Source organism: Grampus griseus (genome assembly GCF_964374135.1).
Source record: "Grampus griseus genome assembly, chromosome: 1".
In the NCBI taxonomy this organism is placed as follows: Eukaryota; Metazoa; Chordata; class Mammalia; order Artiodactyla; family Delphinidae; genus Grampus; species Grampus griseus.
The window spans coordinates 118,119,322-118,144,982 of NC_139017.1; the positions used below are offsets into that span (position 1 = coordinate 118,119,322).

General features: G+C 38.6%; 1 protein-coding gene across 2 annotated transcripts in view; it reads left to right on the plus strand.

Annotated features, from left to right (window-relative positions):
• The window catches only part of SLC44A5 (solute carrier family 44 member 5), a 377,555-nt gene that overhangs the window by 274,637 nt on the left and 77,257 nt on the right, over positions 1-25,661 (plus strand). For both annotated transcript variants that reach the window (XM_082676569.1, XM_082676570.1), the window contains one exon: positions 4,254-4,327. In XM_082676569.1, coding sequence (XP_082532695.1) covers positions 4,254-4,327 — 74 coding nt within the window. The remainder of the gene's footprint in view (positions 1-4,253; positions 4,328-25,661) is intronic.

Sequence of the window (25,661 nt, forward strand, 5' to 3'; positions counted from 1 at the left end):
AATACTGCTAATTGTTACTCCGGGATAATAGGTGTAAACCCTGGCTGTTTCATACAAATTGGGACATATGATGTCCCAGGAGGATGAGTCTAAAAGGACCATGAGCAGAGAGCTCTGAGTGTGGTCAAGGGAGATTTCATGGTGTATTCAATAAGTGAAAAAGTCCAAGTTGGTTGAAGCACATTGAGATGAATAGAGGCAGAAAAGCTAGAAAGGCAGTCTGGGGCTTGAACTAGGATTAAATCTGTAGGTTCTTAAACATAAAGCTAAGGCATTTGGAAATTATTGAACAGGTGGTGGAGAAGCACTGCAAGTTTTAAATAATAAAGTGACATTGTCCCCTGTCAGTGATATCAGTGATGTGCAGAATGATTTGGATCAGGCAGGGACTACATGCAGGAGCCCAATTAAGGGACCACAGTAATAGTTTGAAGAGAGGTTAAGAGAATGTGGACCAAGTCCAGGCAGCAGGAATAGAAAGGAAGGGGTGGATGAAAGACACATCAGAGAGAAGGAATCAAGAGAACTTATCAACTGAATATGAAAGATAAGCAACGAAAAAGGGAAAGTCAAAGGAAACTCCCAAGGCTTCAAGTTGAGGTGACTGTAGGCATTCTGTACTTGTGGGTTAGAGATAGGAAGGAAAGGGAAATCTGCAAATGATTATATAATTGGGATCCTATTCTTATTGCAATTTGGAAAAATAGATATAAGATAGCAATGGTACTTCTAGTTTAACTTTTGAAAATACTTTTATGCCAGGACAGCTTAATCTGAATAAAAATTTGAATAACTTTCTTATAACGTGAGTGTAAGCAGCTTGTTTTGAAAAAATTGGACTTTGATTTGGAGGGAGGGTAGGGGAGAGGGTTCAGGTATATTTAATCTTCTTTCTAGAACTCAGTGGCATGCAACCCATTTTTAGGTTAGTACAGTGGTTCTTATAGTGGTTCTTACTATAAAAGTAAAAATGAACCCAACTGAGGAAAATGTACAGCTATGACAGGCCGCTAGCTAGAACATGATTAAGAATGATTTTAAACCATGAGCTTGTATCACCCAGTTACCTCAATAGCTATCTTAAGAGTATTAAAAATTATCCAAATTAAGTACTTGGTTTTTAAAAAATAGCTCATTTTCTACAGAATACTTGGGATTGTAAAGATACCTTGAAATCAAAGAAAGAAACAATGATGATGTGCTATAACTTCTAAAATTTGAATTAAGCTTCTCCTGTGTTCCTGACTCCCAAAATGGTGCCCAAGCTATATTTTATATTTTCTTCTTATTCAATTTCCCAATAACTTTCTAAGCAGTGATTTTTTTCCAGTAGGGAATGTATCTGAGGAAGTGGAGAGAAATAGGTGAGTTACTGGGGATAAAAATGACAGATAACTGTAATTATCTGAAAGCACACACACACACACACACACACACACACACACACACACACACACACACACACCTATTTTTAAAAGAAAAATTTTAAACAGCAAAGGGAATCAAATCACTATAGGAAAAATTTCAGAAATAAGAATGTTTCATCTAGAAAAGCTTTCCTATGTTTTGAAACTCTTGAATTTTCCATAATTTTCACTTTGTTCAACATTTTTCCATGCTTAAATAAAATGAAATTAACCAGTCTGGCCATGGGGTATCGGCTTCTATTTCTCTAAAGCAGAGTTCCAGAAAAGTAAAGCAGACTTGAATTCGTTATCCTTCCTAGTCCCAGAATAGAATCCCCAAACATCTCAAGGTGTGAATTACTGAGAAATGCTGTCCCACTGTGGTGAGAGACTGCTGGGGGAAGGGGTAGAGAGAGGTTGTGTGGGTACACAGTAGCCCCTGGGGCTGTAGTGTGTCCTTGGCACCAAAAAGAAAGAGAAATCATAATGTAAAACCCCACATGGAACCAAACCCTGACTGATGCCATTCATTAGGGCCAGTAGCCGAGGAGTGTGGGTTTTACTTTTTAGAAATTTTGGGGGGCGGGTGTTTCTGCTTCTTTCCTTGTGCTCTGTTTTTAAGTTTCTTTTATTCATCTTTCTAGTATGTTTACTTCTCTCTGTGCTTACTACATAATATGAAGAGAAAACATTATAATACTATATGATATTGTCATTATAAACATGCATTATAGTATGTATTATATACAATGTAACTATGTAGATATAAACATATTATAGATATAATATTACAGGATGCTGGCCAGCCGGGCTGGGGCTTCTGGTTACATCCCTGTCTCCTTGGTAGTTACCATTACACACAGGGCTTTGACAGCTTCAAGATTTCTAGTAAAAACATACCACTGTTCTAGTTTTCTCTCCTTTAGTTCCTCACCTGCAGGCATTCGTTATTAGGTATCAGGCTATTCAGAAACTGCCCTGACATGATGAGAACCCGATCTTGAGTAGGATGTGTCAGAATGCACACGAGCCAGATCCTCTCCTCACCCCCACCAGGTTTTGCCTTCAATGGTTGTTTGTGTTTTTTTTTTTGCGGTACGCGGGCCTCTCACTGTTGTGGCCTCTCCCGTTGCGGAGCACAGGCTCCGGACGCGCAGGCTCAGCGGCCATGGCTCACGGGCCCAGCCGCTCCACGGCACGTGGGATCTTCCCGGACCGGGGCACGAACCCGCATCCCCTGCATCGGCAGGCGGACTCTCAACCACTGCGCCACCAGGGAAGACCTTCAGTGGTTGTTAACCAAAGAAAACTAGAGTGCCTGTTTTCTTCTCTTTTTATTATTCTCATAATTCTTTAGTCCCAATGAAATTTAAAATTCCTGGGTTGAAATTAGACTTAAACAAGTGATAGTTTGTTTCTGAATTGACTGTGATTAGCTTTCCTTATGGTGGATCCATTTCCTATTGTGAGGTAGAGTAATAAGGATGTGTGTGGAGTTTTAGATACGGCTACTTGGAGTCTTTCTAGAAAGTTGTAATCTTATTAGAATAACCACTAAATGAAAAAGGTTAGGCAGCAGAGACGTAGATATTTGTCTGCCTCTGTAACTACCTCTCTCTCATGGACCTTACATAAGTCAGCTTACCTCATTACCCCTAAAAACCAAAGTTATGTATGTGAGAGCAGTAAAGGTAAAACAGGGATTTATCAATGTGTAAGGTATTACTGTGTCTGTTACTGTACAATTATCATTCGTTATTATTATTACTACCACCACTAAAAATAGAATGTAACTTCCGCCTGCCTGTGGTAAAAGACTGGAACATATCCATATGCCCTCTAGAACAAGAAGTTTTTGCTATGAAAATTCTCATGCACATCTTTTAATCCTGTCAAATAGGTCCATCTTTTTCTTTACTAATAGATTCTTCATTAAGTTTCAAGAAAGAATGATTGTATTGTTTCATACTTTCAAGATATAGTTTTGACCTTCTAGACCACTTAGGAGCTGAACAAAATTTAATATTAGAAATAGGAAATACTTTAGTTGAAAGCCTGAGTATCCTACTGGCTACTGGTTTGACTTGTGATCCCTTAGAAAATAACCAAGTCTCTATGAGCTAAATTTTCCCTAAACCTCATTTCACGATATCCAGCTTTCAGAATAGCTGGAAAATTACCATTTAGACGCATTTCATTTTTTAATGCATTATAGACATTGTTGTTCAAATAATTGCAACTCCATTCCTCATAGAAAGCTTATGCAGTCAATCCTTTATTTAATAATAGTACCCTTTAAATGTGCATGTAGAAAGATAATGGAGAGAGAGAGGAATGGAAATGGCTAATTTGTTTTATTATACCATGTATTGGGAAGCATGAAGAAAATCAAATAGCTTGAATTACAATTTCAAATAAAAAAGTTTCTTGATGTTGGTGTACTCTAACCTCTAAAAACATTTTACAAATAAAGAATCAAGAAAATAAATATTAACAGCTCTGGGGAAACTTCTTTAATCATGGAACTATAACCACTCCCTGCTGCTAAAGTCTTTGATTGCAGAAATGCATCCGATTTACCTTTCAGAATTATTAGGTATAAAATGGCATATCACTGTTGTTATTGTCTTTTTCTCCCTTCTTATAGTTTTTTGCAGTGAACAAAAAGTTATTTTGTACCCCTTTTAATTCTACCCCGACACACACCTTCTAATACCATCACCTTGGGGGTTCGGTTTCAACATAGGGAATTGGGGGAGACACATTAAGTCCATAAGAGGGAGGAAAACGGATGCTATGTGAATCTTCTCAGGACGCTTTTAATTCTTTGTTCCTTTTTGTTTTTAGGAGCTGTACAGATGTGCTGTGCTGCATGATCTTCATACTGTTCATTATTGCCTACATTCTTTTAGGACTTGTGGGTGAGTAAATACAGGTATAGAAGATATTTAACATTTGCTAATTAAATAACTAAGTCAATGTCACATTTTTAACATTAATCATTTTCTTCCAAAATCCTTCTTATTATCTATTATTATATTTTCTGAAGGGAATGTACCTCACCAGGACTCATTGGGTAGCAGATGCAATGAAAAATAAACACAAAGCAGTTTATCCAAAGGCAAGCCTAAATTACTTAGGTAAATATAATTATACAGAAGAACAAAAAAACCTTATGGTTGCTTTTTAATCATTTTTACTTTTGAAATTTTATTAAGCAGCTAATAAAGTTCATGTTGCTATGTACTAATAAGAACTAGGGCCTAGATAAGTTTAAGTAATACATAACCTTTTCTTTTTATAAGTAAATTAAAAAGAAGTAAGAATTTCACCAAATAGTTCATTGACATATAGGAAATCCTATTGTCTTTGCCTACCAGAAAGAGATATCCTGTTGTTCATTGTTAGATTAAAGATTTTTCTATGGAAGTGAAAATAAAGAGGGCAAATATAGATGGTCTTTATTTGGGTTGTTTTAAAAACTACCAAAGGGGATCATCAAGATGGCAGAGTAAGAGGACATGGAGCTCACCTCCCTCCACAAACACATCAAACATACATCTACATGTGGAACAACTCTCACTGAAAACTAACTGGAAACTGGCAGAAAGACTCCAAGGCTGTAAGAATGATACACACATAATTGGGTAGAAAGGGAAAAAAAAAAAAGCAATCAGATCAGGACCTGTGCTCCTGGGAGGGGACTTCAGAGGGCAAGAAAGATCACACAGTTGGACACTCACCCTGGGGAGTAAGCAGTGAGAGCCACAGATTGGGTGCCCCAGTCCTGGGGTCCTATACAGAGGAGACGAGCCCTCTTAGCTGGTTGGAGGACTGCTGGGTCTAACAGGGGGGCTGTTGTTAGGGAAGTCCAGGGAAGCCTGGACTCCAGTTGTGAGGAACACTCATGTGCTGTCTTGCCCTGAGGCAGGGTGGAGAGTGGTCTGCTCTAGTGGCTGCTGGGTTTCCCATAACTGCGTTGGCACACACCCAAGCCAAGCAAAGGCTCTGATTCTGCTCATTCCATGTCACAGGGCAGCACTGGATCTGGGGCAGCCATGACTGGGGAGAAGACTCGACTGTGGGATGCAGAGATGTGCTAGTCCCTGGGCATGGCCTGGGTGGGATGGTGGCAGCCACTGTTGAGCTTACTCAAGCAGTGCATCTGAAGTAGCCCCGACCTCTGACAGCAGCTGCTCCACCACAGCTTACCCCCTGATCACAGGCCAAGTGTCCACATAGGCCTCACCTGTCCAGTGATACGGCTCAACAACAGGGCGGGGGTGGTGGAGGCTGAGGACAGTGACCTGCTGTGAGGAACAAAGGGGACTTGCACCTGAGTCTGCGTCTGAGCGGAACAAGGAAAACGGTTGTGCATGCCTGCACAGGCAGTGCATTAGAGACAGCTTGGACCTCTGTCTGCAGACAACAGGAGCAGAGAACCCTCACAAGCCCCACTTGCTTCAGCACTCCCCCACTCTGGGGCAAAGGTGCCAGTTCAGAGAGAGGGGAAAACACACACTTAAGGGGAACAGAGCCAGCTTGAGCCCGACCCTCAGGGCTTCTGCTCCAGCAACTTGGGCTCAGACCCCACCCCTGATAGGGCAGTGACAGCCACTGAGCAGAAAGGAAGCCCTGCCTCACACTGGGCTCCAGCTCTAGCCTCTCCATCTCTAGCCCCACCCCCTACCAAGGTGATAGCTGCCAGCAAACCCTGAGGAAAGATGTGACTTGGATCCATATCAAATCCAGCTCTCCCGCCAAAGGCAGTGGACACACCGCACCTGTACAGGAATGGCCCCGCATAAGAACAACCCTTCAAGCAACAATAGGTAACTGTTTCACCTAAATTCATAGAGGCAGAGAAAGTTAAGCAAAATGAAAAAGCAGAGGAACTGCTGTCAATTAAAAGAGCAAAAGAAACACTCTGAAAAAAATAATGAAATAGAAATAAACAATTTACCAGATAAAGAATTCAAAGCATTAGTAATTAAAATGTTTACTGAATTAGGAAAAAAAAATAGATGTACACAGTAAAAATTTTAACAAGGAACTATAAAATACAAAAAAGACCCAATCAGAAATGAAGAATTCAATAGCTGAAATAAACACACTAGAAGGAATGAAGAGCAGGCTGAGTGATCCAGAAGAATGTATATGTGATGTGAAAGATAGAATAACGGGAATCACTGAATCAGAACAGCAAAATAAATAAATAAATAAATAAATAAAAACTTGAAACAGTTTAAGAGATCTCTGAGATAGCATTAAGCATATGAACCTTCACATTATAGGAGTCCCAGAAGAAGAGAGAAGGGGATTGAAAATGTATTTGATGAAATTATGGTTGAAAACTTCCCAAACCTGAAGAAGGAAATAGACATCCAGGTACAGGAAGCACAGAGAGTCCCAAACATGATGAACCCAAAAAATACCCACAGCAAGACATACATAATTAAAATGGCAAAAGTCAAAGCTAAAGAGAATTCTAAAGGCAGCAAGAGAAAACAAGGAGTCATATACAAGGGAATCCCTGTAAGGCTATCAGCTGATTTCTCTGCAGAAAGTTTTCAGGCCAGAAGAGAGTGGCATGATATATTCAAAGTGCTGAAGGGAAAACCCTGCAACCTACAATACCCTACCCAGCAAGATTATCATTTTGAATAGAGGAAATGTTAAAGGGTCTTATCTAAGTGGAAAAGAAGTAAGAATCTAAAAGGGAAAATCTCACTAGGAAATGCAAATATATAATAAGGGCTGATGATCAACCACTTAAAGACTAAAAGACAGAAAATTCTAAAGCAACTATAACTATAATAAACAGTTACAGGTGTTCCTTAAGAAACAAGAAAAATCTCAAATAAACAGGCTAAACTGCCACCTAAAGGAATTAGAAAAAGAAGAACAAACAAAACCCAAAGTCAGCAGAAGGAAGGAAATATTAAAGAACAGAGAGGAAATAAATAAAATAGAGATTTGTAAATCAGCTCTACTTCAATTTAAGAAAAAACTACCAAAGGAACTGGTGTGAATATTTTCTGTAAAAAGATTTCACCATTGCATATGAATGTATTACATTATCCCCAGAGACTTAAGTCCTATCCCTTAGATGCTGACTTAGGAAACTTTATTATTATTGGTGGGGGGGGGAGTGTAAAAGTCAGATAATAGCTTCTAGTAACAATAATTAATGCCTAGAGTTAATGTGGATAGATTGTATCAGCAGAAAGAAGGCAGTGCCTACCTAGAGAACAATGGAAAATACTTTTCTCTGGTCTTCAGTTTTATCTTCCAGTAAAGAGAAATACTTTGAGAACAGCAATTGAAAATAATTTCCAAAATATCATCTGAGTAATACCAGGTGAAAACTACACATAAATGGAGAATTCAAAAAAATAAGGCAGGAAGATAGGGAAGGAGAGAAGAATAAAGGAGTATAAACCACAAAACCAAATAATGTGCTCTTAGGTCTTCAGAAGATTCCTTTGTTATTTCTTCAGTGTATTTGAACTTCTAAACATTAATGCATTAGTAGCACAATACATAAATATAAAAATTGAATATTATAATACAGTGAATTTTCTTATACAACTAATAGAATTTTAGCTTCTCCAACTTTGGGACACATGTCTGTCTCTGTAATTGTTTTGTTTTTACTTTTTGTCATCGAGTGGAAATATGTTGCATGAGAGAAAAAAAGATTTGGAGTCAAGCAGATCTAGGGTTTCCCCATATTACTTGGTGGACTTGAGCTGCTTTCTAAATCTCAGTAGTTTTCTCACCTGTAAAAATATGGAAACACTACCTACTTTGCGGGGCTGTTATGAGGAGTAAATGAAATAATATCCAGCTACGCCAATAATGCTACATAAGAGTAAGAGGCAGTACTTCATTTGCTACCATTGTATAATCTAGCTGTTCTGAATTTTAATAAATTACTTTTAAATGTAATTTACTATTTTGTTCCTATAGCAACCCATAATTTTGGTTATTAAAGTTTGAGTGCACACAGGGACTTCATAAGGATCTCTTATTGTGCCCAAAATCTTTCCCTTAGGAGGCGTTATGGCATAATTGAGTAAGTCTCTCCTCTGTATCTCAGAGCCAGTCTCTTGTAATCCATAGAGAAATGCCTTCTGTCCTTATCTAGAGCTGGGAAAGCCACTGCAACTCTCTCCCTTGTCAGCACGGTAGAAGGAACGGGAGTGGGTACTGTCATTCCCTCTGGAGCAAGATGAGAAATTTGCCTTTTTGTTCACGATCTCCAGATTCAGTTTGTAAATGCCTTAATTCACATAGGAAATTGGAAGATAAAGATTCCTCAATGAAGAACTGTGTGTAATATTGGATTAATTTAGTGTTTCCTCTAAATTAATCCTTATGCCACTGATTAAAATGAGCGACTCACAAAATTTAATATATGTATATTTCTCATCCCTGAACTACAAATAGCCATACTTGCCTGTTTCTAAGATAAATTTAACTCTTACAATGCTGGACTAAAAGAAAAATGAAGGAAAACGCTTGGCAGAGGTTAGTAGGAGTGTTAATTTTTTTAACATGAAAGAATGTGTACCTTCACCTGAAGAAAGATGACGCTAAGTCAGTTTTACTGATGTGTTGTAAGTAGTTTTGCATCTTTTGCCATTTTGTTAGATCAGGACCTTCTTAGGGTTACTTTCATCCATGTTCTTTTCATAAGAAGTGCTCCCATGAAAGAGCCATGTTTCTTACAAATTCTTCCAAGAAAAAAACTGTTCTTTGCCCTTTATGTAGAATATGGCCAGCTAGGGTAACACTTGGATGCAACAAAGGCACTTGACATTCAACTGATGAAAGGCAGAACCTCCGTTCAAGTGGGTGAAGTGGAGTCTGGGTAGACGGTATCAAATCTCCTTGAAAGGTCAAACATTTATGGTAATAGCCCTCTTTTGTGCTACTTCACTGATGGGTGCTATTCAATTGTGCTAACTAGAAAAAAAGAATAGGAATATTTATTATGCAAATTGTTCTTGCTGTCCTTGTGCTAACATTATGTATACAATAGTGCAATTTTAACATTCAATAATTTTTTCTTTCTTTTTTTTCCAAATGGATTTCCAATTGAGAGAGTTAGTTATTTCATTGTTGTATTTACACAGGAAGCACTTACAGTTAGGGTCTAAAGTTTGTTTTTGTTTTTTAATCTTCCTCCGGAATAATTATTCCTGTTAGTTGAGAAGATAGGAAGTTAACAAGAAAGTAAATTTATGCAAACAAGCCTAGAACTCTGTCACTATCCTGTGAGAAACTCAAGCAACATGGAGAAGCCCCGTATAGGGGTCCTAGTCAATAGGCTGGGCTGAGCTCCTAGGGATAGATAGTGTTTACTGTCAGCCCTGAGGGTTTTCAGATGATTGAAGCCCCACTCAACATCTGGCTGCGTGAGAGAGCCCCAAGGGGCTCAGCTAAGCCTTCCCCAAATTCCCAACTCCCAAAGTCATGAACAAAATAAAATGGTTGTATTAAGCCAGTGGGTTTGGGGGTGCAATAATAGATAAGCAGGACAAAACTTGATATCCGGAAGTGGGATGCTAGCTTAACAAAACCTAAAATATGGGCATTGGTTTTGGAGACCAGGTGGTGTTCAGAAGCCAGGTGGACTTTGAAGGGGTTTTTGGCCAGAGTTTGAAGGAAAGGGAGGAAATGTAATTGGAAGCAGGAGGGAAAGGCATTTTGTTATGCTGTGGTGAAGGTTTGGCAACACTGTTGCCAATGGTAATTAGGAAATATACCTAATGAATTCAATGATCTAGCTAAAGACACCATCCTTACAAGAGGAACCAGCCCTGAAGAGCTTCATCAACCCCTGGACCTGACTTAGGTGATGAGATTCAGACCTTTAGCTTGAACCTGATGCCTTAATTGGATGAGGCTTCTGGGGATCCTGGGAGAGTAAAAGCATATTTGATTGTGGAGGGAATGTAGAAAGTTTGCAGCCACAGGCTGAACTATAGTAGTTTTAACACATGGCTGCAAACTCTTTGCCATTCCTTTCATCAAGAGGTGGGGTCTGCATCCCTGTTTCTAGAATTTAGTGAGGTTAGGGATTGCTTCTCTAATAGAGAATGAACCAAGGCAAAACATACCAGTAAAGGGCCTTGATGTGCAAGTAATTTATAGATCAGTGCAAAGGATTAAAGGAGGGCCATCATGGGTCGACTGGAAACAGCGGAACTGAAAGTACCAAGTACAGAAAGGAGGAGGTTTACATAATTCAGTCTTAAATCCTTCATGGAGTGAGGTGGAGAATGAACAACATAGCTGAATTAATAATCAGATGTAGTCCAGCTTGACCACATCATTTCTGGTATTAAAGTACATTTTCATTGTCTGGGGGCAGCAATACAGTCCCACATCTACTTTTCCATTCATTGCGTTCATAGCAAGAACGATACTCATCCAGCATATCATTCTTCACCCTGACCTGGACTGCCCCGAAATGTCAAGGGAGGGGGCAGTCTTATTTCCACTTTCTCATTGGAGAGCAAGACCTTGTAGTCTACTGGAGCTCTGATGTTTTTGTTGGTGCCATTTGGTATCATTTCTTAGTGACTTGCTTGTCTGGATCCTTCCCCTCTTATAGTGGTTTCCTACACTAGGATCCAAGACTATAGCTTTTTAAGTCTTTATACCATGCTCAGCCATTTCTCCTCAAAGCATGGCTAGTATCAGAATGCAGCCCCTACTCTTAGACCCTTCTATGAAGTCTAGGACAACAGTCCAGTCTCTGCCTTCAAGGTATTTGTATTCCTTTTGGCCTATAGACCTAGTTCAGGGTCAGTCTGTTCTGTCCTAAATTAAAATCTCAAGGAGAAACATCTAGTTCTCGTCCCTTCCTTCTCTCAAAGCTAATTAGTCTTCCCATCCCAAGGGATATTAGAAAGGGAGAGAACCATATTTTCATAACTGAGGGGTCCCTCAAGTGACTTTTTGAAGAACAAAGATAATTCCAAGATGACTTTTTGATACTGTCTGTACAGAGAAGCAGTGGACAGTCTCTCTTACTAATAAACAAATATAGTTTTTAAAATTATGTTATGCCTCACCAGGCATCCCTTGGTATTGAGCTTAAAGGTATGATCCTACTATTCATTGTAAGTGGACACTGGTGATGGAGAATGAATGTGACAGGAGGTCACACTGTGCCTTTAGTCTACTTCAGAACTAAAATGAGCCTGCCTATCAGGCCACAGCTTGGAGACATTGTTTTAGCAAAACAAAATTTTTTTCAATAAAAAGGTAAGAAATTTAAACGACTCCAGTTCCATTATTTTTAAAATTTTTCTCGTAAACTTTTCTTAATGAAAAATTTATTGTATTTATAAATAACCAGAACCAGTATTAAATGTCCTTTTGCATTCTTGACAAATATATAAATGTTTACAAATAAAACTACATACTTATACGTTACTATGGAAGCTTCATTTTAAAAGGAAAACACTTAGTTTTGACTGTTACTGGAACAGATTTTTTTTTTAATGCTGAGTGAGATTTTTACTGTTTGTTGTATTTTGCTGAATGCACGAATTCTAGAGGATTTCAAGTAGAATATTGTTAGCATAAGAGAGATTGATCTGTGCTCAAGGACACGACCCTAAACTCACCATTGGGTGGAAGAGGCCCCCTGTGAAATAAGAAACAACATTTTTCTTATCCAGGCAGCCGGACACAGGGCTGCTCCAAAAATGTTTCTACAGCAGCAGTGTCATCAACACAGATTTTCAAATTCTGTATCATGTGTCCTATTATCTGCTTCATTGCATTTGTAAATTGCTTGTGTTAAAAAGCCATAAGCACAATTTGGCAGGCCTGTTCCTCACATATTAAAACAGTTAAAATGTATCTTTAAGGGATACAAAATAATGATTTGAAAGCCGACATTCCCAACCAGCAAGTGTTTAGGGAATGCCTTAGCTGCCCCAAACAGATTTGCAGTTAATTTTTAAGTGTCAGTGCAAGCAGTTGGTCTAATCACATTTTCTCCTTGACAGAGGGCTTTGTAATGGCTGCAACTTCTGACTTAACCCTAGAGCACAACAGGAACATACTTTGCAAATGTTTGGAAATAAGAGACAATACTAGGTAATAATACTTGCTCCTGCTATTTCAGTAACAGGATATGAGTTCCTTGATATGAGTGAAAAGATCATTTGCCTGAATAAAGTTTTCACCCATCGCTTATCAATCTTTGCTAATCTGCTGTGAATTACCCAAATAGGAGTGTTTCACAAATAATTTCTCTTCTTACCTTTCTCTTCTCCCTGTCTCTCTCTCTGTCTCTCTGTCTCTGTCTCTGTCTCTGTCTCTCTCTCTCTCTCTCACACACACACACACACACACACATGCGTCAGCTACACTTAGTCTTTTATAGTTATTTCTAAAATAGCGAGAAAATTAAGGGAAAAAGTTGATTAATCCTGATTTGTATTGATTTCTGTGTAACTTTGTCATTTGGTTTTATTCACCAGTATAATCCAGGCAGTTTTATTCTAGAGCCTCTGCTCTTAATCACCATGCTATACTGCCTTTTATTTAATAAAGAAGATGAATGAGGATTCTTTAAGTAATGAAGGATACTGAGAGAGGGGGCAGATCAGAACCCCATGATACTTTCTCCTAATGCTTTCTCTCCCTCCTTTCCCTCCGTCGTCTAATTCCACATAGTGTTGGACTTAAAACAGAGAGAACGGCACCAGAGGCGTGAGTGAAAAGCACGTATTGTTTTGCAAGCAAAAATCATGAATAATTTGGTAGCTGCCGTCTTGCTCTGTGAGACTGAGTACATGTTCACTTTGCTGCAGCGTCATTGTTTACATTCAGTAACCGTTTGCAAAATTAGCCTCTATTATGTACACACTAAAGAGAGGACCATATTCTTTATGATAATCCACACCTATTAGTAGATTTGGTTTTTTCTTTCAGTTAATGCTTGTGCTATAGAGTAAATAAAATTATGTCAGACAGTATCTCATTCTTTGGGCTTTTTTGGCCAGGAAGACCTCAAAGGATTTCATAGATCTTTCTAAAAAGTGTATTTAGTAGTAGATGTTAATAATGAAGATTACATGTAGCATTTTCAGATATAATAAATTGCATCAGGTTTTAGGAACAATGAAAGCTCTTCCTTGACATAAAGCAATGGTTGCCAATTATAGAACCACAATTAAGCAAGTAAACACCAAGATGAGTGATACTGAATGTGTGGTGACCTTGAGTTTTTCAAGGAAAATTTGATAGGAAGAGAAGGACTCACTTGAACAGAGCCTCTGCTATGGATTGCACAACTGGCACTGACAATCTTGTTACGCTAAAACAATCTCCCTGTAGTTCATTGTATAAAATAACCTAAGATACTGCTTCTCCATCCAGATCTGGGACCATGCTCCAGCCCACGTGTGCACCCACTGGCCTCCTTTCCATCCCAGTACCCATCGTGCCCCTCCCCCTCACAGGGCCTCGTCCAGGTGTCCGTCGGCTGGAAGCCTCTTTGTGCCTCTCTTCATTTTTCAGATCTCAGCTCCTGCATACCTCTCAGGGACATCATACCTGGCTTTCCTCATTTGATCATCTGCCTCTATGAATCCCTCTCTCTGTACCACATATTGCTTCTTTGTAGTGCTTGTCAGAATTGAAATTTCACATCTGTGCAATTAATTCATTAAGATCTACTTCCCCCAGTAGACTGTAGGCTCTAGGAGAACAAGGACCTTTATATACCCAGAGTTTAGCGTGGTGCTGACGCATAGCAGGCACTCAGAAAACATCTGGAGAGTGAATGAAGGAAAGAATAAATAAATTTTTGTCTTCATTATTTCCAGCCACTTCAATGTGAATCAAAACCTTGAACAGATTGTAAATAGTAGTAGACTAACATCTATTTAGATTAACTAGAAAAAAAGCATATTAATGTAGCAAGCATAAAGTCAGACCTGCTAATACAGAAAAAAACAAAGGTGTTGTGGAAAGCCTAATTTGATTTCTTAGTTATTGGGTAGTTTTTCCATTTTCTTTCAATTCTATGTATTATTTACAAATATGCTTTAAACATACTCTTTGTCCCATCTTTTACTTCCTATTCTCACCCCTTGCATTTTACAGACTCTGATATTTAGAATGTGTGTCATTTTGCTCTTTTCTTTTGCTGTCCTATGTGGCAGTAAATTCTGACAAAAGAGTCTGAAAACATGTACCTCTGGTAGTTTTTTGTTTGTCTTTAATGAAGTCCTGAATGTCTTGCTGAATATATCTAAAGTTTCCCCTGTGAGTAGGCTGGTCACTTGTTCAGAACATGGGCTGGGTATTTTTCTTTTTTTTTTTCTTTAAAGATTTTTTTGACGTGGACCATTTTTTAAAAATCTTTATTGAATTTGTTACCATATTGCTTCTGCTTTATGTTTTGGGTTTTTTTGGCCGTGAGGCATGTGGGATCTTAGCTCCCTGACCAGGGATCAAACCCACACCCTCTGCATTGCAAGGCAAAGTCTGAACCACTGGACCACCAGGGAAGTCCCTGAGCTGGGTACTATTCATTTAACCCCTTGGATCTCTTCTCTACCCCACTCTTCACCCTGCTCTGTCCCTAGAGAAGTTGGCTTTTATGATGACATCCACAGGCTCTCTTGTCCCCTGGCTTCCAATTTGGTCTGTGGGAGGTATCAACAGCAGATTGGAGTGTAAGAGAATGGTTTTATGGAGTTTATTCCTCTGATTCTCTTGCTGGTAGGTCACCACAGGTTAACTGCACCTCTCTACCTGAGGCCCCAAGTCCAGTCAGTCAACTCTTTCCATTTGGCTTCTCTCTCTGGATTTAGGGAACTCCTTCCTCCTTTGCCCCTTCAGGCCTAGAGGTAAAAATGACTCCCTGTTGTAGCTAGCCTCTGGTCTCTGAACCAACTATTCTTTTCCTTAACTCTGCCCATACCTTTGTAAATATTTCTTTATTAAGCTCTCTGCAATTATCTTGGGTGACTATAACATCTATTTCCTGCTAGGATCTTGCTGTATTCTAGAAAACAGCAACCCAACCTTGAAAGGCTTGCTTCCTAGGTGGTGCTTTAACCAGATCTTGCCTAGGGTGTTTTGTTCCATAAGGATGGCTATTCTGGGTGACTGAGTTCAGTGTTGGTTATCCACTGCTGACAGATTTGTCACATAATCATTGTTGGGATCCTGGTCAGCCTTTGTGAATAAAAGTCCATGTTATCCAAAACCCATGCATAATTTTCATCCCTACTGTCATGATTACTTTTTCACAAAATCATTGAACAATTAATTTTCCATCTCGTTATTGAAAGCTGTCTCTACAGAGGGGTCTTTACTAAGCAGCCACATGAGACATAAATATTTTCATATTCTGAGTACATTTGGAAGTCAGTACTTCTAATATTTCTTAAACTTCCTTGCCATTGGTTGTCTAATATTTTTTCTTTTCCAGTTTGTGATAATGTGGCCAAAGTCTATGAATAGATAAACGTTTCAGATTCAGTTCATCTCTTCTTTCAGTCAAAGTAGATAACCAGAAGAATGCCTCCTGATCTGTGCCAACAGATGCTCCACCTGTAAATCTGATTTGATTTTTTTGCTTCCTAGTCAAATAATCACAGGGACATTTCCATGAGCCATAGGTATGTGTTAAAGCCGCGCCTCAGGAGTCAACACCCTATTATTGTGAGCAGTCTTCTTATGAAACTTTCTTGTGCCTTCATGACCTTCTCAAGCATTGAACGAATACACCACTTCTACTCAATAAGGGAGTGCTATTGGGCACAGCCAACTTTAGGCTTGATGGATCAGATAACATTCAGTTCACTGATGGGCTTCTCATGTCATTAGGTGATCATTCAACGTTCAGGAGGTACTTCTCAAAAGAAGAACATTTATTTGCTGAAAGGATATGGATTTTCTCCAAAGCCGTAAGAACCTCTAATAGGCATTTGCCATATAGACCTAGTGGCAGACCTGCTAGTACAGTAACCTGGATTATCTGAAAAGCACTTTATTTCTTGGGGCAGCCATTAAATGCTGTGCCTCTTTTTAAATAACAGACAATGCAAGGTACGGCAACTTATCTTTTACTTTGGAGGAGATATCACTACCAGGCCCTCAGATCTTACTGGAAGACTCCTATATTTTCATGAGGTTTATCTCCTATCCATTAGCACACGTATGTCTTTGTATGACATCCTGGTTACATGCTATCCAATATTCTCCAGATCTTATCAGCATGATGCCATCAGTGTAAGGAATCTGTGTTGTATCCTGTGAGGTAAGATATTATATTAAAATCTTGCAGACTAGGGCTTGCCTGGTGGCGCAGTGGTTGAGAGTCCGCCTGCCGATGCAGGGGGCACGGTTTCGTGCCCCGGTCCGGGAGGATTCCACATGCCGCGGAGCGGCTGGGCCCGTGAGCCATGGCCGCTGGACCTGCGCGTCCGGAGCCTGTGCTCCGCAACGGCAGAGGCCACAGCAGTGAGAGGCCCGCGTACCACAAAAAAAAAAAAAAAAATCTTGCAGAATAAATTGTGACAAAGAGCTAGGAGGTCATGTAACTTCAAGGGGAGATGGTGAGGATGCAGCACTATCCCTGCCAGTTGAAAGCAAATGCTCCTGGTGTTTATACTTACTGGGAAAGGAGAAAGCTTTTGTTAGATCAATTGCTGCATGCAAGCTGGCAGAGGCTGCTTTGATTTGTTCCAGCAGAGAGACTACAACTTGAACAGCAGCTAAAATTAAGGCCGTGACTTGGTTAAGCTTAAACGAATCCATTATCATTCTTCAGAAACCATCTTCCCTCTGCACTGGCCAATAGTAAGGCCCAGTGAATGAATGAATGATTTAACTTAATAAGAATATGATGACTGACAATTCAGTATGAATGATTGAATGGGAGTTTGACTATATTCTAGACCCACACTTTAAGATAAAGTTTTCATATTAACTTTTTTTTAAAGAAGTAAGGTAAATAGGTATCAGATAACGTGTAATTGGTTAGGTAGGCCCTAAGTCATATTTTAAATCAAGTTGCAGGCTCCATGTATTAAATCATATAGCGAAGCAACAAAAAATACTTAAATCCTAGGAATTGTAGCTATGAATTTAAAACATGACAAGAGAAAATAAAAATAGAAATCAAATAGAAAATAAAACTTAAGTATTGTGAATATTTAGGTTGAAGGAGAGAAAGGTGATTTAACTGCTTCAGGTATACAAAAGATTTTTAAAAGCTAGATAGTAGTTAGTTATCTATTGCTACATAACAAATTACTCCAAACTTGGCAATGTAAAGTAAGCAAACATTTCTTATCTCACAGTTTCTGTGGTCTGGAATTGGGAATAGCTTGGTTGTGGCTCTGGCTCTGAGTTCTTTATGAAGTAGCGGTCAAGATGTAAGCCAAGGCCACACTCCGCTGAAGGCGTGACTATGGTGAGGTGTCAGCCTTCTAGATGGCTCCCTTGCACAGATGTCACCACGAGGCTTCAGTTCTTGCTGACTGCTGACAATCGTGGGCTTTTTCTATAGGACTGTCTGAGTGTCCTCATGACATGTCAGATGGCTTCCCCTAGAGCTACTGATCTAAAATAGAGAGAGGGAGAGCAAAGAGGAAGCTGCACTGCCTTTTATGACCTATTCTTGGAAGTCACCAAATATTATTCTGTCACATTCTATTCATTAGAAGCCAGTCACTAAGTCTAGTCCACACTCAAAGGATAGGGAATTAAGCACCACTATTTGAAGGAAAATTGTCAAATAATTTATGGACATATTTGAAAGCTGCCAAACATGCTGATCAGCTGAATAAAAGTAAATGGCATTATTCAGGTCTTTTGTCCATTTTTTAATCAGGTCGTTTGGTTTTTTGAGGTTGAGCTGTATGAGCTGTTTATGTATTTTGGTTATTAACCCCTTATTGGTCATATCATTTGCAAACATTTTCTCCCATTTAGTTGGTTGTCTTTCCATTTTGTTGATGGTTACCTTTGCTGTGCAAAAGTTTTTAAGCTGATTAGGTCCCATTTGTTTATTTTTGCTTTTATTTTCTTTTGCCTTAGGAGATGGATCTAAAAAAATATTACTACAATTTATGTCAAAGGCTGTTCAGCCTATGTTTTCTTCTAGGAGTTTTATGATTCCCAGTCTTATTGGGTTGGCCAAAAGGTCCCTTCAGTTTTTAAGTAAAAATAAAAGACACATTTTTCATTTTCACCAAGAACTTTATCGAACAACATGTTCGCCCTTTTGTTTCACTACCTTCTGCCATTTTTCAGGCACCTTCATAATTCCATCTTCCAAAATATTTTATCTTTTTGAGCAAAGAACTGTTCCAGGTGCCTTTTACAGTCTTCCAGGGAATTGAAATTTTGTCCATTAAGAGAATTTTGTAAAGACAAAAATAAATGGAAATCCGAAGGTGCAATGTCTGATGAATACGGCAGATGAATCAGAACTTCCCAGCCAAGCTGTACCAGTTTTTGCCTGGTCATCAAAGAAACATGCAGTCTTGCCTTATCCTGATGGAAGATTATGCATTTTCTGTTGACTAATTCCAGATGCTTTTCATCGAGTGCCACTTTCAGTTGGTCTAATTGGGAGCAGTACTTGTTGGAATTAATTGTTTGGTTTTCCAGAAGGAGCTCATCATAGAGGACTCCCTTCCAATCCCACCATATACACAAGATCACCTTCTTTGGATGAAGACCGGCCTTTGGTGTGGTTGGTGGTTTATTTCGCTTGCCCCATGATCTCTTCCGTTCCACATTGTTATACAGTATCCACTCTTCATTGCCCATCACAAGTTGTTTTAAAAACAGAATGATTTCATTACGTTTCAATAGAGAATCTCATGTGGAAATACGGTCAAGAAGATTTTTTTCACTTAACTTATGTGGAACACAAACATCAAAGCGATGAACATAACCAAGCTGGTGCAAATGATTTTCAACGCTTGATTTGGATATTTTGAGTATGTCGGCTATCTCACGTATAACGTTCATTGTTCTCAGTTAATGTCTCGATTTAATCGCTATCAACTTCAACTGGTCTACCCGACCACGGAGCATCGTCCAGCGAGAAATCTCCAGCATGAAACTTTGCAAACCACTTTTGACATGCTCCATCAGTCACAGCACCTTCTCCATACACAGCACAAATATTTTTTTTTTTTTTTGCCTTTTGGTTGTGTTTCTACCTTTCTTGAAATAATGAAGCATCATATGCTGAAAATGTTGCTTTTTTCTTCTATCTTCAATATTAAAATGGCTACACAAAAATTCACCAATTTTCATGTCTTTTTTTTAAGTGCATGCTGATATGACAGCTGTCACATGCAATCTAACAAAATGGTTTCCAATGAAAGACAACTAAGTGCTACTAGAGCCATCTTATGGAAAAAGTGAACAAACCTTTTGGCCAACCCAATACATTCAGGTCTTTAATTCATTTTGATTTTATTTTTGTATATGGTATTAGAAAATGTTCAAATTTCATTCTTTCACATGTAGCTGTCCAGTCTTCCCAACACCACTTATTAAAGAGACTGTCTTGGGGCTTCCCTGGTGGCACAGTGGTTGAGAGTCCCCCTGCTGATGCATGGGACACGGGTTCGTGCCCCGGTCCAGGAAGATCCCACATGCCGCAGAGCAGCTGGGCCCGTGAGCCATGGCCGCTAAGCCTGCGCGTCCGGAGCCTGTGCTCCGCAATGGGAGAGGCCACAACAGTGAGAGGCCCGCGTACAGCAAAAAAAAAAAAAAAAGAGAGTGTCTTTTCTCCATTGTATGTTCTTGCCTCCTTTGTTGTAAGTTGACCATAAGTTCATGGGCTTATTTCTGGGCTCTCTGTTCTGTTGCATTGATCTATAAGTCTGTTTTTGTGCCGACACCATATTGTTACTATAGCTTTGTAGTATAGTCTGAAGTCAGGGAGTGTGATTCTTTCTCAAGATTGTTTTGGCTATTTAGGGTATTTTGTGTTTCCATACAAATTTTAACATAGACATTTTTCCAAAGAATACAAATGACCAACAGGCACGTGAAAATATGCTCAATGTTGCTAATCATCAGAGAAATGCAAATTAAAACCACAACTAGATATCACCTCATACCTCTAAGAATAACTGTCATCAAAAATAACACAAATCACAAATGTTGGCAAAGATGTGGAGCAAAGGGAACTCTTGTACACTGTTGATAGGAATGTAAATTGGTGTAACCACTGTGGAATACAGTATGGAGGTTTCCCAAAAAAAAAAAAAAAAAAAAGTGTGGCACAGTGGATAAGACTCTGTGCTCCCAATGCAGGGGGCCTGGATTTGATCTCTGGTCAGGAAACTAGATCCCACATGCATGCCACAACTAAGAGTTCACATGCCACAACTAAGGAGCCCATAGGCCACAACTAAGGAGTCCATTGCTGCAACTAAGGAGCTGGTGAGCCACAACTGAGTATCCCTGGAGCCTCAACTAAGGAGCCTGCCTTCCACAACTAAGACCTGGTGCAACCTAAATAAATAAATAAATATTAAAAAGAAAATGCAGTACTTAAAAAAAAAAATAGAACTACCATATGACTCAGCATTTCCACTCTGGGGTATATAGCCAAAAGAAACAAAAACACTAATTCAAAAAGATACATACACTGCAGTGTTCATAGCAGCATTATTTACAATTGCCAAGATATGGAAACAAATGTCCATCAACAGATGAATGGATAAAGAAGATGCGTATATACATACAATGGAATACTACTCAGCCATAAAAAAGAATGAAATTTTGCCATTTGCAACAGCATGGATGTACTTGGAAGGCAATATGCTTAGTGAAATAACTCAGACAGAGAAAGATAAATACTGTATGATATCACTTATATGTAGAATCCAAAAAATAAAACTAGTGAATAAAAAAAGTATATGGGATTAAATTATAAGAAAGAGCTCCATGATGGCATATCCCCCAAAAAATCAGGGAGGAAAAGACCATGTGAAATCTATATATTTTGGAAATTTTTAAGAGTGTGAATAAACATCTACATCAGTGGCTCTCAACTGGAGCAGTACCACTGCATAGGGGGGTCTTCTGGAAAATTTGAGTTGACTTTTTGATTGTCACATGTTTTAGAGGTACTACTGTCTTTTAGTGGGTAGGTGGAAACCAGGGAAGATAGATGCCTGGCAATATCTGGGACAGTTCTACAAAACCAAGAATTGCCCCGCTTCTTGCCTAACTTTCCCATGTACCACTCATGTAGGTGACAATTTGCTTTTAAATATTTGAATCTAGAACTTCTGTTTTAAAATTACAAATTTTTATTTTTGCATGGTTTTAATAACTACCAAGAGAATTTTAGGAAAGATTGTACTTTTTTGGTTGGAATTTACTAAAATTTTTTCATTTAGGAAAATCATATCATTGACAACACCACTTACAGTATTTGAGTCTCCTACACAATACACCTGAATCCTCCTGCAATTATAACTGTTACATTCAGTGATTCTATCTATAGCTGCAAGTACCTATTTTACTGTGTCTTCTAGCTTGGTCACATGTGAGCATTTGCAATATTGATATGCATACTGTTTAATTAGAACTTATTTTCTTAGTTCTCATTTACATTACAGCTATTGTTTGTTTTTAAGAAATTGTGTGTGTGGGGGTAGATGAGTTATGTATAAATAGTACTTCAAGATTTATATAAAAGCAGCATTGTCAAATATTCGTTATAAAAAGGATGTGTTGGGTATGATGGAGTTGAGGAGGACTGACATACAAACCCATGATGCTACAGCACAATTAATCACCTTATATGAGAAGTCCTGACATTTGTGGGGAAATATTCTAGAACAGATCAAGCCAGAAGAAGCATAAGTGAGTCAAATGTGTAATGTTAAATTTCCTAGTAGCTACATTTAAGGGAGTAAAAATAAACAGATGAAATTAACCATAACCAAATATTATCATTTCAAATATACTCAATATGAACAGTATTAATGAGATATTTACATTCTTTTTTTGTTGTTGTTCATACTCTCTTTAAAATCTGATGTGTATTTTGCAGTTACATTATGTCTCGCTTCAGGTAAGCCACATTTAAGTGTACAGTAGACATATGTGGTTAGTGGCTACCATATTGGACAGCACAGTTCTAGAAGTTCCATGAATAGAGAAATTCCAAGAAAGGGAGTAAAATGTGAGAAGCCCCTTACTTTACTAATGGACAGAATGACTGCTACTGCGTATTTCCTTTTCCTCCTCTTTTTTTCCGTGCCATATTCCTCCAGTGGAGGTGTGGAGAGATGTGGGCTTAATGGAGAAGATAAGGAAAACTAGATACCCTTGACTGAGGTGACTTGGTTGAACTGGCCCTTGAAGCTTTCAGCTCAGACTTGATGTTCCAGCTCAAACACAGAGCATATGCAGCAAAACTTCTGTGCCAGAGGATACGTGGAGAGGTGTAGCAGCAGCTTAGTAAACAGCCACCTGCCATAATTCAAAACTACAAAATCAAGGAGGAGAACTCTTCCCTTGACACTTCCATGTTCATCTTCCTCTCCTTTGTCTTGGGCATGAGATCCCTGTCAACCAGACTCTCTCCTTCTCCTGCCAAGTACAAAGCTCTTCTTTACAGGTGGCAGAGGCTCCAAAATCACCTGTGTTATCTCCTTTCCTACCATATGTGTCTAACATACTGCTCATCCTCATTTAGCTGATATCCTTGTTGTTTCCAGTGTTAACAAGCTCATTCCCAATCTGTCCTTTAGCAGGCAGCAGTATAGTGACTATAGTCTAATGTTTAAAGCATGAGCCCTAGAGAGCAACACTCCTAAGTTCAAACCCTGTTTATGCCACTTAAAACCTGGGTGATCTTGAGAAGTAAATAAAACTCTGAGCTGCAAATAATATCAGAGGTGAAAATATCTACTTTATAGGGTTATTGTGAGACTCAAATGAGAAATGGATATAATATATTTAGCATAGTACTTGATACATGTAAGCAATTAGTAAATTGAAGCTCTTATTATTATACTGTTTCCTCAATCTATAATTCTTTCCCTACTCCTTGTCACCTTCCAGATTCCTTCTCAAATCTTGGTCATTTTCTAGTCTTTTCCAGGTCCCACCTCTTCTCCAAGCCTTCTACAAACTTCATTCTCTCCTTTTCGTGTGTTTGTTGAGAACTCTGACGTAAACTATACTGGTATTGACTTCTAGTACAGGACACAGAGCTATCATTTAGTAAGATATTTAGCTGAATGACTGATGATGAAAAAAGAAAAAAAACTACAGCAGGTGTTGCTGATGCCCCACCCCATATCCCCCCAGTCCTTCCAAGTTTGCTTGCAGCTATGGCAGATAGTTTTATCATGCCCACTGACACGGCAACATGGGCAGAGGTTCTCCATGGTTCCTCAGAAGGTCCCTAGCAGCGTGGAGTCACCTCACCCATAACAGTATCCCACTCGTTAACATGCACTTTATTGGCTTTGCTCCCTTCCCTGTCTCACTCTCTTCGCCCCCACTTAATCACTTCCCAAATTAACTACGTGTATCAAAGTCCTTGTCTCAGTGTTTGGTTTCTGTGAAACCCAAATAAGACAGGACCTATCATTACTGAGTCTATATTGCACGCCAAGTACCACGTTAGGCATTCCACTTTCTTTATCTTCTTTCATATCCTCAACATTCTTTGGGGCTGGGTATTATTATACCCATTTTTTTAGTAACAAATTGGAAAGCCAAGACTAAAGCATTTAAGTGACTTGTTCAGGGTCATAAAAATATTAAGTAGCAAACCTAGCAATCCAAATGTTTCTTCAGGTGCCCATTTTGAATTAATAATTGTATAGAAAAGGAATATACCATTTTGGGATAAAGTTAAAAGAAACATATTACAGAGTATAGAGTCAGGTAAAATTAGAACTCTTAGGTATCTGACAAACTAAGATATAAAAGAAGAATTTAATAAAATAGTGCCTGGAGACATTATACATTGAACACTTAGATGTCATTTAAATGCCTTATTTATAGTCCACTTTCTTTATCCTGGGACATAAAGATGGGAGCATATGGCAGCAGAGAACTGTCCGAATGAGTCAGATTTTGTAAGAAGGTATTAGAAGATGAAACTGTCAGTGCCTCTATGACATTGAAGAAAGAATTAGACAAAGGAGACTTTTCTGGGTACTCAGATACTAAAAGGAAAGGCTTGGATGGATGAGAAAAATTATTGAGAAAAGTGTCTTTTCCATATTAAAATTCTCATTCAGAATTGATTTATTTTTATCTTCCCAAGTCACACAGGCTATGTACATAAGAGTGATTGAATTGTAACATGAACTGTCAAATCCATTACATGTGGGTAAGGAGATAGCTGGAAATGTTAAAAGAAGCAAAGGACAAAGAGATATGTTTTCCATATACAAAGGCAAGCATTAGGTGACCAATAAATTTCCCAGATTTTTAGGAAACGTATTAATCAAATTAGAGAAATTAGAAACATTTAGTTAGAATTAGGGAGTATGGCCCAATTTAGCTAATGTACGTTGCTTTGTGTGGTTCTGTAGTCTAGCTGATAAGTATATAAGGGCGATGAGTTTGTATGAGGTGGAGCCCACCCAGCATCTTCAGAGAAAACAGAGCCAAATCTTTAATTTCATGAAGTTTGAAAACACTTGATATTTATAGGCAGCTTTGAGATTATCAGACAAAGTGTACAGTGAATTTTTATTATGTGTTACTTCTGAAGTTGCTACTGTTCGCCTTTACAGTGTCATAAGAAATCATAAAGAACTAGCCAATTTGAATTGGGTATTATAGTTTCACTCCTTTGAATTTTTTGTAATGGTCTTCACTTATGTATAACCCAAAAGAATTACATCATAATAGGTACTGCAAATTTATTAGCTCTGCTATGAAGTCATTTAGTTTTGAGCCCTAGCAAAAGTGACTTCTTGCCACCCAAGCATTTGTAGTGTGCCCTCTAATTCACATTTTAATAAATGTCATTTTCTAAGTGCATTACCTCATGTTTTGGCTACAACCCAGATGAATCCTGAGAGAATAAGAAATGTGCTTTCTGACTGATTCATCCATATTTTATTTTACTTTTCATTAAGAAATTACTCTTTTAAGAAAATCAATAATCTTTTGTGATTGAGGGGAGAGGTTAGTGTGTTGCAATGGTGCATTCTAATTTCTCAAATCAGACTGCCTTCAGCCAGCTGT